This window comes from Myiozetetes cayanensis, unplaced genomic scaffold (assembly GCF_022539395.1).
Source record: "Myiozetetes cayanensis isolate MyiCay16 unplaced genomic scaffold, myiCay2020 scf2-11, whole genome shotgun sequence".
Taxonomy (NCBI): Eukaryota; Metazoa; Chordata; class Aves; order Passeriformes; family Tyrannidae; genus Myiozetetes; species Myiozetetes cayanensis.
This window is the reverse complement of record NW_026087411.1, coordinates 40171506-40184972: the sequence shown is the minus strand read 5'-3', so window position 1 is coordinate 40184972 and position 13467 is coordinate 40171506. Positions and strand designations below refer to the sequence as shown.

Below are 13467 nucleotides of genomic sequence, written 5' to 3'. Positions count from 1 at the left end.
TTTCAGGACACTTTATTAAGAATATTGCCTCAAGAGTTTTGCCCTCAGCCACTAGCCTTAGCAGAAGATCCGTCAACCAAATATGTAAATATTATCATTTCTTGGAAAATGGGGTTAAAGCAAAAAACAGGGAAAGACCAAGCTCTTTGTCACAAACAACAGTCAGTGTAAGGTCATGTGTGACAGTGGTAAGAGCCTCATCTGTGCAATAGCCTGTAAGCACAGGGGAAAAGCACCACAGCAGCACCTCCCCTGGCATAGGAATCGAGGAGACACCCAGGCATGGTCCTCATTGTGTCCTTGGTCAAATGGTGATGAGGGTGGCATGGCTAGGTGGGACTGGCTAGGGTCTTGCTCATGAGGGTGGGGAGCACAGGTCATAGTTGAACAGGCTGATGGCTAGCCAGTCAACTTAAAAAGTGCGAATTTAGCTATTCACTATGAGAACTTAAGACATGCCCCAAGGAGACTGCACCAAAGAGGGTATCAGTTATATGGAAGGTTTTCAAACAGCTTAAATAACACTGAAAAAGGATGGCATAAACCCAAGTCTCTGAAACACAGCAGAGACTCTTTGAGAGTCTTCATGTCCTCATCTTAGTACTTTGTTCCCAGGATTTCATTTGTCAATACACAGGTTATTTAAAAGGTTGGAAGTTTCTGAGCTGAAGCTATAAGCTCATGATGAATCCAACTGTGGGAAGGAGGCCACTGACATCCCTAATGTTAGAAAGCCTCTTCATCCACTCCCTACAGTCTCCCCCAAAAAGCTGTGGAAAACTGACCAACAGAAAAATTGCACACAGGGTTCCATTTAGTGGACAGAAGAGGAATAGAATTGCTTTAGTTCCCTACCAAAACCAACTGATTTTTGCTTTAAAAAGGAATGTTCTCTATTTTGCAAAAAGCACAATTAGAGAAAATAAGAGTGGTAATTCAAATTATTTGTAATTAATATTAGGATATTATCTACATATATTAACAACTTATTTGATGTATTATTTATCTGCCAGCTTCTGGTTGGTTCAGCTTATTGTAACTGCAATTTTCATTTCCTATGCAACAGAAAATGGCAGTGGGGGAAGGGCCTTCTAAGCAGTTTGGAATATAGAGAATGATTTTACTTCAAAAAGGTTGTCAGAATTCTTCCAGTCTGATACATATCCACCTGCATATGCAAGAGTAAGCATAAACATTATGTTAGGGAATTAAATCAATTTTCTATTCTCTGTAGAGAAACACTGCTGATTTCCAAATGCACACTTTAACATTATGAGACTCTTTATTAACTTCCAGTCCCTCTGAAATCAGTGGTATTAAGAAGTACATATTAATACTGTTCTTTACCCTAATTTTTACCAACCTGTAAAGCATTCCTGTCCTTGAGGCATATTGAGTCCCATACAAATCAACTAATACCCTAGAAAATTCTGATCTGTAATACATAGGAATCCTTTTGCCCAGCATGCAGCTCTGGCTCCGTTTCTTTCCCCCCTTTTTTGTTTAGAGAGAAAGATGCATGAAGTAATCAGGGAAAATCACAAGTGCTTCAGACACTCCAAAACAGATAACGCAGCCTGACTGGCAAGAAAGGAAGGAAATAGATCTAACAAAAACAAAACAAAACCAGGCTCAGTTGAGGCTTTATCCTCCATTCCAAGCACAGTAACAATTGTGTAAGCAGCTAAAACATGGGTCTCGGGACATGAGACAAGATTTACCTTTTCAGACACTATCAGAAAAACACAAATATTTATACAGGTATTTTGAAATATAATTTTATTCCATTTTTTGAAGACCAAAGGTAATATAGCCAGTTTGCAAAGCAAACTTCTGTCCTAAAATTCAGTTCAGTTGAGTAAATGCAGTCAAGTAATCCATTTTGGATTTTGAAAGTCTCCTACAATTATTAGTAACCAAAGCTATGTTTGTATGTTCTTGAAAGCCATGGGAATTTGCATAGGATTAAACTATAATCCACTGAGCCTAACAATCAAACCAGCAATGCCTTTACTCCCGGGCTTTTCCCTCTCAACTAGGACCTCTCCAAATGAACTTTTGGGATTAGTGGGTGATTTGGGCTTTCCTCCAGTGGCCTCTTCCTTTAAATTTGGTTGTTACCACTCATCCAATGTGATAATTAGTTCAGTAATTGAATTTCTTCCTGAATTGCATTATTCTATGCAAACCAAGAGCAAGTCCTTCGGCAATTGCCCTAGCGAGCAAGTGATTGTGTTTGAAAATCTTCAGCCAAGTCTTCAGCAATTTTAAAGTCAACATCCTACTTAATTCCTGAAATATCTATTTCAGGATCTTTTAATCCACCATTTACATGGACACTGAGACAACCCACTGGTTTGGGTAGCACTGTTCAAGCCATTATAACCATTGCTTCCCTTCGCAAAAAGATTAAGTCACTTCCTATAATCCCTTATCCAAAAATACTGCCTGAAAAGATTTTCTTCTCCCACTTCAGTCTCCTAGTTTCCTTGAAAAGGTAGAAAAAAGGTTGAAGGGGATTTAGGCAGTCTGGGGAACATACAGTGTATGGTGAGAATCTGGCAAACTGAGGGGAAAGAAAAAAAATCATTGCTGTGTTTATTTCCAGAAGATCAAAATAAAATTCCACCTCTTTTATCTGCCTTGATGACGCTGAGATTTGCCCCAAAACACAAATTCAAGACTTCTAGGATTCCTGCCGTGAAAAATGGGATCCTTACTTTGAAAGAGAACAAAACAAAGAAAAGCAGTCCCCCTCTGGGAGATGCAGAGATGCCTTTCTAGGGTGGATCCAAAGTTTTTCTTTGTCTGTGTCAAATGAATTTTAATCCGTCTTTCCATGACATCTAACAGGCAAATCTAACAGAGAGAAACTTTACTATGCTGCAGCCCTATGATTATTCATGGGAATCTGGAAAAAAATCCTCAGTATTTTCATGTGAATGTCTGATGCTGCTGGCACTATAAACGGAAGGCTTAGCACTAAAAACACTGTAGCAGTAGGCTACGATGCGACGCTGGGGGGAGAATGACATGGCAGAATAAGCAGGCACCCATAAATATTTGAAGGACACCAGAGGCAAAAATGATGGTATTAATTGGAAGGCTAAGAATACTCAAGTAGGTTTAAATCAATTTAACCTAAAACACAGAATGATTTCAGTGTGATTGTAACAGCAAAGGCTGACAGCCCCTTCATGCGCAACCATACCCAGGTTTTCTGGGCAGCTGAATGGAAGATACACCTTAGGTTTAACTCATACTGATAAAGAAAGATCTCTTAAAAGTGAAAAGCAATTTCTCCTTCCTGATCACTCACTCTGATTTTTATTTTTCATGCTTTTTTCCTCCTCTCCTATCCTGACTGGGCCAGTGTTTCATCTAACAATAATACAAAGTGGCTTTGATTGCACACTAGGAAACTGGGGGAGGGCTAAAGTATAAGAAGATCCCACTTGTTAAAGACAGCACTGTTGAAGTATCCTTTTAAAACATAGAAAGATCTTATTATCCACAATGCTTCTTGTTCTTAGGGTCTCTTTATTTTTTTAGAAAGGTTTTTATAACTGATTCTGAGAGTTTCTTGAGTTTATTTGGGGTCTTTTTGTGGTTTTTTTTTTAATGTTTTGGAGGGTTGGTTTGGGGTTTATTTTTGTTGTTGTTACCTATTATTTTTCTTAGTAGGTGCTAAAACCAGAATTGAGGTAATTTGCTGAGATACTACTCTGCATGCTTTTCTGGCATATTCTGGCACCTTTCCTGAAGATGAGGTTCTATGCTTCTGCAGCAATACAGATGAAAATGCAAGATGTGAATTTGAGATCAAAAGCTGAGTGCCCAAACATGGACTAAACAGTGCACCTAAGTGCTCTGACATTTCAAAGGTTTAGCTGGGGAATTCACCTCTTATTTGCAAGTCAGGTAATTTAAACATCTGTGTACTTTAAAATATTCACTAATGCTTTACCAAAATGTCACAAATATTCCTGCATTTGTCTTATTTAGCTACCGCACTACTTAATTTCTTTTCCCCTGTCCAAGTATGCTTTTTCTTTTAAAAGGCATTTAATCACTATCTTCAGATATTTTGTACTAAGCATCACAAGAAACTTTAGAAATGGAAAGAATACTCCAACTGCACAGAGACGTTTGTGCTCACTCTTGCACAAGTGAAAAAGGTCTGGGATCCTGACGCTCCTGTGAGGATGGGGTTTAGCACAGGACCCTCCATCACAGCTGGGCCCTGCTGTCTGCAATTGATAGAAGTGCTTTTAATGTAAAAGCAAATGTGTTAACTACACTACACAAAAACATGCATCTGAAATAGTGCGAGTGAGTGTTATTTTTTCTGGTCGTCCCATCATGAGCCACCACAAAGATTACAGGAAAGGTACAAGGCTGTGCCCAACTCTGCCCAGCTCCGGGCAAAGTGCTCTGCAGGACTGATTCCCCTGGGCTTTGCACTGGTTGATGAACTCACGAGTGAAGTGGCAAAAGCCTGAAAAACTCTAAGAACCTGGAAAGTAGAAAGCAGGTGATGAGAAACATCCTGTTGGAGTTTTCACCAGATAGAGAGAGAGAGAGAGAATAGACAGGGAAAAAAAACCAAACCAAAACAAATGCTGGGAGCTGATTCAGCAAATGAGGCCAAGATGTTTTTCCTCCTCGACTCCACACAGAGATACATTGTTTAAACATCATAAAAGGAGGAAAGGACAACAAGACCTTTCAGAATTCATTCTTCATACTCTTTACGGCTGATAGCAATGTGTTTTCATGCTTTTTCAGTTGCAATACTAAAATAGCATATAGTTAAGATATTTTAATTCTCACTTTCAGACTAAAAGCGACTGCTTAATAATAAAATATAGTATGTATAATGAAATAGAGGTGGCAAGAAAGTATGAGGAAATACAAGATTAAGACAAAAAAAATTGAATTATGTCTTTCAAAGAAAGCCTATATCAGAAATACTGGTTAAGTTCACTGTAGGGTTTTCCATATAGATATGTCTCACCAAAATATGAAGAGGGGCAAAATGGAAGCTAACCAAGCCATTCCAGTGCTGTAAATCTGCAAGTACAGCATCAGTGACACTACGCTGAAAAACAAGAAAAATTTTACTGCTACTGTGCAACTGTACAAAATCCAGTCTAAAACAGGGATAACTTTAAATACCGATCTTTTTCATTTCAAGGACTGTTGAGAATGTTAATAATTTACAGCAGTTGTTATGGTAGCCTCTACAGTACTCTTCAGACTGAAAACACATCTGTTATTTTGAGAGCAAACACTTCTAGTCAAAGGACTTTAAAAAAAAAAAAACAAACCCTAGCATTCATCCAGTATTTACCTAGTCCCGACAAGCACAAAGTTTCAGAGGCAATTCTAAGTGGCAACGGTGACATAATTCTGCATTTTGCATTATCTCAGAAAGAAGCAAGAGATAGTTTACATTTTGCTCTTATAACCCCCAAGGCAATCTGGGTCCAGTGCATACCCTTGTACACTAGGGGATAACCAAGGCTTGAGCATGCTGTAGCATGAACTATTCCCAGCTGCTATCTGTACATAACTCACATATCACCTCTGTTGGGATAGTTACACTTGCTGAACTTCTCCTCTGTGATCTCAGCTTTACTAGTTTTCAGATTTTGACAGATGTAGCTTTGATAAGCATTTCCTTGACTGGAAGGTTTGAGTTTAGTACTCTGAACCTCAGCATGCCCCTAAATGTTTGATTCATTAAATCTAAAACAGGACATGGATCTACATTATCCAAGTGAATGGAATGAACACTTCCTGAGAACACTTATTCTTACAGAAATTCAGTCAACCCATTTCAAGAGGTTTCCAATATTCAACATGACAGAAATTTCATGAGTTAAATTGATTTCATTAGATTTATATAATTTGGAAGCTAATCTTTAGATGAACAGCTTATAAATTTTTAGTGCCACTGTATATCCACAGAAGCCCTCAAAATATAACATGCTTCCTATTTCTGATTGGAGTCCATTCCCATCTTTCTCTTACGTCCTATTGCTGCCTTCCTTTCCAAATGTCTTTAAAAGTCCTCTTCTATCATGCTCATGATTTTTTTCCCTCTGTAGGTCTGAGTTCTTGCTTATCAATGTCTGTTGCATTACCCTCTCAGATTTTTCATTGCATGCCTTTTCCTTTTTTTGCCCACCTCTTCCCCTGTTCATTTATCCCACTTATGGTTTTGATCTCTACTTGTGTTCCTCCTGATCTCAGCATGCATTCCCTTTCTGATGTCTCCCTTCTGTCTCTATTCTGTCCTCTTAGAATGATTCAGTGAATCTGAGTTGTGAATGCGTGTTTAACTCGGCAGGGAACTACAGAGCACTGAATCAGAATGCACTCCCAATTAATTATCACACATATGGCTCCTATTCAATTAGCCTCAATTTGTTTTATTGACTGCCAGGGGCAAAAATTTGAGAAGAAGAGATGTTACCAATTAGAGAGATACTGCCAAACAGTTAAACTACATCTTTGAGTTTTGTATAGCCTCCCTTGAGTGTGAAAATCTAGGCAACTCAAAAAACACTTACTTTAATACCAGACCTATAGGTGGTATATACCAGACTAAAGGTGCCTTGTTTTCCTTGCCCATCCTTTCTCACATTTTCCCATATGAGTGTGACTCCACACATGGAGTCAAGTGATGAGCTGAGGGCTGGGCTGGAGAGGAGGTGTGAATGCCTCCATGCTGCAGCAAGTGGCCAAAGGGGTCACTTACTCTAAGGGGGGTCACAGCTCAAAACACTGAGGGGAAGGAAGTTTCTAGCAGGGCTTATTTTCGCCTGAGGCTGTACCTGAAGCAACACCTCCCACACCTGAGTGCTGTGGCTCTGTCACTCCACAAAGCCCTACACACCTGCTGAAAGGGATTAAAGGCTCCCAAACCAGGCAAGTGTTGCAGGTACGAGTCAATGGGCAGTACTGGTGGTGTGCAATGTGAAGATATACAGTGGCTAGGCACTACAGCAGGGAGGAGACAAGGAAGGGTCTGGAGAAGACAGTCAGATGAGTAAGTCTAATGACTAACATGTAACTTCAGAGAGCTCATGAAGAACTAAGGCTGAAGTACAGACAAAGATGTTCTTTGTTCTTCAAACGTTTTTGTTTTCTCTATTCTCTCTGCCAGTGCCAGAACCATGGCCACAAATGCACCTGGAGAACGGGGCACAACTTCCAAAAGACCAGTTTATACTCATTGTTTAAACAGAGAAGCATTAAAAAAAAAAAAAAAGATTATTGGGAAATCTGCCAGTTTTAAGAGAAGAGAAACGAAGGAAAAATAGCAGCAGCTTGCTAACATTTCAGCTTTTACACCACTGCCAGCCAGGGAGTGCCACTACAATCTGTATGAATGCTATACTCAAGGATACACAAGTCAGGCCTGAGCATCCCTCAGGACAGTCTGGATTCTCAAGGATCTAAGTCTCTTTGAAGTCTCCAGAAAGACTCTCACCAAATTTTACATGCTTTGTAAATAGGACCCGTCAGCCCTTCTGATTCCAAGACAACACACCAAAAATTCAGACTAAAAACCATTAGTTCATTGGTTCTATTTGTTTTGACTTTTATTAGTCCAAGGTACTAATAAGCACCCATTTTGGTTTTATCTACATGCTGATACTTATTTATGCTATTTTTGCAGAGTTCTAAATTAACTCAACTTTCAATAAAAGCCTGTAAGATCCCTGAGGCCAACTCAATGAAGACCTCTCTTAAAAGAACCGTGGTCATCAAAGGAGCTAGCATTCACAAATGAGTAATAGCTCTGAACAAAGGCACTAGAACCTCAGTTCACTCTGAAGTCATGCAACTCAACTACAGTGCTCCTTTCTGGTCAGTTCACAAAAAACAGTTCAGAAATAGAAGCAGACAGAGAGAAATACAAAGATTAGCAGAGAAATAAAATCAATTTGGAAGAAACTAACACAATCGCAATGCAAAGTAAAACTGGCTGCAATGCAGCTTTCTTGCCAGGCAGTTGGAAATATTCAGGAAAGTTTGAACCCTAAGTAAGTTTGAACCATAAGTAGGGCAGTGAAAATAGTCAGAACATAATGTTTCTGAACTGATATTTGAGGGAAAAAGGCAAACAGTATCTCCTGTCAACTAGGGACAAAAAAGGTTCTCTTATACTGAGGCTTTGCTATAAATGTTGTCTTCAGAGGTTCATGTACCTTTTTTGAAAGTATTCATTATAAATCAATGTCCAAGCCATTACTGAACTATAAACATAGCTGCAGTTGTTCCTCTGTAAACATCACTGCTATGGAGGTCTAAGAACATGTGAAAAGTCAAACAACACAGCAAGAAGAGACTAAAAAGAAGAAATCCAGTCCTAAAAAGAACAACTTGAAAGGTCTGAGTGTGCAGAACCCAAACAAGGCCCAAGGACAGTTATGGGTGAATGATGTTTTGTGTTCAGAGCAGGGGTTTTAACAGCTGTAACAGATGAACAAGCTCACAGGGAAACCAGATGCACTAGAGTGGTGTTAAAAATAAGTGGAGGGCCTGTTATTTTAAGTGAAAAAGGAAGGGAGCAGACAGGTACTTTTCTCAGCTCCTTTTTTTCACACATGTGACGTGAAAAAGGGAGGGAGCAGACAGGTACTTTTCCCAGCTCCTTTTCCCACACACGTGCATAATGTGAGGTCTACCCAAATTATATGTACACTGGGAAAACCTCTTCCCATTCCACGTGCATGCTGTTCACAAAGGGCAGGTTAAGTGAGCTGGTAGGAAAAGAGAAAAAGCCATCTGCACTACATCTGAAGCAGGGCAGGTTTTCCTCACCCTCAATTCCCAGCTGTATTAACCTTACAGGTGGTTATTTTCCAGACCACAACAACTGGAACAATAGCACAGTGATAAACGTTTTAAAAATATGGAAAAAAGAAAGGCTTGCTCACAGTCTCAAACACAGAGAGGCATCCTGTAATGCCAGTCTGAGATAACTGGCAATTTAATTGCAGCCTCTTTAGAGACACCTAATTAATTCAGTTACACCGCACTGTAATTCACTCACTACGCTTCAAAGCAAATGCAAGCTGTGCCTTACCCAAAAATAGGCACTGAACCAGAAGAATAGAAACAGGAAGGTGCAGGAGAGATGAGCAGCTTGTAAACAGCCAAATCTCCAGACTCCTGGTGGCAGTTTGCTGTTTGTGGGGACAAGTCACAGCTGCAGCAGAGAACAAGCTGCTTGACGTGATCCAGCAATTAGACCCACTGGGGAATGAAAGTAAACTTCCTACTCTGTTCTGTCCATTGTCATATCTAAGATACAAAGCAAGATAAGAGGAAGGGAGGAGAAGGACAGAGTCAGGCTGCAGCACGACAAAGTATCCGAGGAAAAAGAGCAAAGCAGGGGAATTGAACAACAGAGTTTAAACAAACACTTTATGCTTTAAAGTGCCTATACATTAAAAAAGATTTACTGCTATTTCCTTTTCTCTCTCTGACATCTATAGCCTAATCATTCCAACAGCTGCGAAAATAAAGACTAAAACAGCACTCTTCAAACTGAGAAGAAGGACCCAGGCTAACAGCAGTGTTGCACCAATCTTTAAAAAAACCCACACCAAACCAAATCAACAACTAAAAACCAAAACCAACCATCCAAAACAAAAAACCAAAACCAACAAATAAAAACTAAACGACCACAAAAATAGAGAGAAAGAAAATTTCTCATAGTTAACTCCCACAAGGTGATCAGTTCATGAGGAGCAGACAAACTTTCAGATTTTACACCCCTCTCTTTTCAACAATGGCAGCAGAAGTTGTAAAATTGTGATTGCATGAGAAGTTGTTTTTCTTACCTCCCTTATTTTTATTCCTTTTTAAAATCACCCTTCCTTTTAGCCCCAAAAAGATCCCTGACCTCAGTGATGTATTAGTGTGCTAGACTCTGCATGCAGCGAGTACCAAAGTGCACAGTAAAAACAAACAGCATCTGCTGATTGCAGGGAAGAACACCCATGCTCTGTGCACACACTGCAAGAGCACAAACACGCACAGTATGATTCCTGAATTTTGAAGAGCTTGTTAGGAATTTCACAGTTTGCTTACTATCAAAATTAATCTCTTTTTCTTTTTTTACCCACTTGAGTTCCTCCATCTCCTTGAAAAGACAAACAAGCCATCACCTTAATTCTCTAAGACTTTCAGCTCCAGCTTACATCATCTAGAGTGGCAGAAGCCCAGTCAGAAACCTGAGGACTCAAAGTCCTCTTCAGCCAGCAGAAAAAGTAGGACTAAAAGAAACACTGGAAATGCAAGATATGTATGTATGCACTCAGAAAACACCAGATAGAGACAACCAAACCAACACTTAAAGGAATAGATGGAGCACTTTTAAAATTTTTATTAAATTATAAAAAATATAACCCTGGAATTGACAAAATCTAACTTCATATAAATGTAAACAAGCAAGGAAGTGTTTGAAAATGAGGATGCAAAGCAGGCAAAACAAAAAAGCTATATAAATTACATTGAAGGTAGCTTTCCTCTGAGCAAAAGTTCCTGTCCCGACTATGGAAACAGCAAAATAAAAAAAAAAAAAATTGAGAGCTTCTGTTTCGTATAAGCTTATCCCATACCTGTGACTTCCCATGAATACCTTGAGCTGAACTTGGGAAAACTAACTGTCAAGGCACTCCAAAAAGGAAATCTGTACATCAGCTTTCCCATCTGTTTGTTCTGTCTTAGATGACCTTAAAATTCAGTGCACATCTGGCTATAACGGATTGCAGCCCAAAGACAGTGCAGGAGCCAGAACAACTTTCCATTCCAGCTCAAGTTCCTGATCCTATTTAACTACACAGCTCCAAAAGAAAGCAATTATGCCATCCTTTTGACTTTTTAGATGCTGAAAGGTCAAGATTCAAAGCAGTACGGCAACGCCTACTCTATTCAACTATTTTAAGTATTTTGTAGAAAATGTCATTATTCTTAATAAAAAATCACTCCCTCCCCTTGATTTTTTCTGTCTTTTCACTGTGTCCTTCTAATGAATCAAGAGGTTTTCAGTCCCACTCTCACTCACTCTGGTTATTTTCTCATGTGAGCAATGAAGTACTGAAATGGAAGCAAGGCAAAGGAGAATCAGAAGTGCTAGAGACAAAATTAATACAAATTTAGGAGTCATCATTATACGTGCATATTGTGGGATGCCACAGGTTCAGGCAAACATTTATTTCACTTTGACAATCTGAATAATCTACAAGGCTGTTTTCTACTCCTGAAAGGTTTTTAACATGTAAGATTGTGGGCTTTAAGTGAGATCCTAAAAGATACACTAGAATTTCTAACAAACAACAAAGCATGATTTTTTACAAAGAGTAACTTAAGCCTTCATGTTGAATTCAAAGTCGTAGTTATTGTTTATTTTGCGAGGACAAGCAGTGGTGGATTAAAGTATTAAAATGGTTTGATTTTTTTGCACTTGGGGTTTTACAGTTTATGCATAAAATAATTACCTTGCTTTCCAAGTTTATTAGCACCAACTTCTTCACTTCACTTACAGAGAATCGCAGATGGTTGCTACTGATGAAAACAAGACACCAACACCCACCTCACTCCATCCCCCACTCTTATTAAAGTATCAAGCATCAACCATTTTTTGATATTTCCTTTGAGTATCTCCTGTTCATTTTGTACCAAAAGATTAGACAAACCAAAAGCAAATACAAATGATCCCCTCTGTTTCCTTCTACAATAACCTAGAGACTCAACACTAACGTAGCTATATGGAATTCATGTGCCTACAACTTAGTTTGATTTTCTATTTGTTACCTAGAAAAGAAACCAAAGGCCTTCAAAGTGCTCTGGTTGAATTAAAGTGTAGCAGACGTTAAAATCCCCACTTCCTACTTTATACTATTCAAAGTTTTCGTCCAAAAATGTAAAGCTGTCTGGGATTAGTGGTAGCTTCCTGCCTTTCCGTAACTGCCCTCAACTTCACTCCCTTGAAATAATTAACATGTTTACCCAATAAAAAAAGATGTGTGAGAGAAAATTTTGTTAAAATCTGGCCCCAGTGAACAAAACTCAGCTCCCTTTGAAAGATTTCCACAAATCTCATCGTATTTAGAAACAAATACAAAGCCTCTCCATATGACTTGGCTCTGACTAATTTCTTTATAGATGAGTACATATTTACTCACTTGACACAACTCAGAATCAAACAAAATAAAACTCTTCAAATTAAACAGGTCCTTTTCCCTAAAAGATGGAAAATCAATCACTGGAATTTCTAGTTATATAATTTTCACTTTGTGTCTCATGTCACTGTTCTGTAGCTGCAATAAGTTACTCTGAGCCTGCCTACGTGTTAGTAGGGGGTGAAGAGCTCACGCACTGCCCAGAGCACAGGATTCAGAGGACTCACCCTGTCCACTCACTGAATCCAGCCACTAACATTGCAGATGCTCATCCCTTGCAAAAACTACCTCTACCTGGAAAAGGAAGGGCTCCCTCTCTCCAGTACTCTTCTTGGGAGCCCATTAGGTCCCAGTTACAGAGAGCTTTCAAATCCTACTGGGCAGAAGAGGCAGAAGTTACTCAGTCTTTATGTCCTTCTTAAACTAAATGAACGGCAGCTAAAATCTGATAATCAATTCTTGAGTCGAGCTCCAAGATTGGACATAACAATTAATGACTACGCACAACCACCATCACTATGCTGCAGGAGTTACCTGCCCCATCCCAAAGGGTAACATTTAATCAGGCTAGTTAGTATAAAAATATATTCATGCAGTATGAATCCTTGTGCCAAAGGCTTCACAGATTTAGTTGCTAACACTAGCTAACTGACAACTGAGAGTTTTACTAATTCTTTTTTCACAGCCCCGTTACTGTATGCCTGTGCGACAGATGCAACATGACACCTCATCTGTAACAAACCAATTTTTGCTTACATACATTTTCAGAAATACACAAATAACCATGAAATAGTAATGCCTCCAGAAATGAAACTAATGAGAGCAAAATCTTTAAAATCAACAAGTGTAGAAAATTTTAGATAGTCTTACTTGTAATTTTTCTCCCAGAACTTGATTGGTCTTGCATACGATGCAATAAAGATGACACTTCCCAGAAATGGACTCAGTGGTGTAGAAAAGACTGAAGTGGCCAGAGTTTGAAAAAAAAGCATAGCAGAGTCTGAAAATTGCAAGTTAAGGTAACACAAATGATTTCACTATATTTGAAAACACTCTTTCAACTGTGTTTTTTTTTGCTGTTGTTGTTGTTTATTTTACCAAACAGGTGGTAAGTAAAGGAAATGAAGGCAGGCAGTGCCAAATTACCCATTACCAGCATGTAATCTGTAGCTCTTCAATGCTACACAGTTGTGACAGAGCTGACATGTCTGAACAGAGTACATTATTATCAGGGTGTCCCTGCCTAAGCTCTGCCTCAGGA

The 13467-nt window shown here is 39.0% G+C and overlaps 1 protein-coding gene across 3 annotated transcripts in view; it reads right to left on the bottom strand.

The window, feature by feature from the left end:
* The window catches only part of PCNX2 (pecanex 2), a 156010-nt gene that overhangs the window by 41210 nt on the left and 101333 nt on the right, over positions 1 to 13467 (bottom strand). For all 3 annotated transcript variants that reach the window (XM_050314395.1, XM_050314397.1, XM_050314396.1), the window contains one exon: positions 13077 to 13206. In XM_050314395.1, the coding sequence (XP_050170352.1) occupies positions 13077 to 13206 (130 nt within the window). The remainder of the gene's footprint in view (positions 1 to 13076; positions 13207 to 13467) is intronic.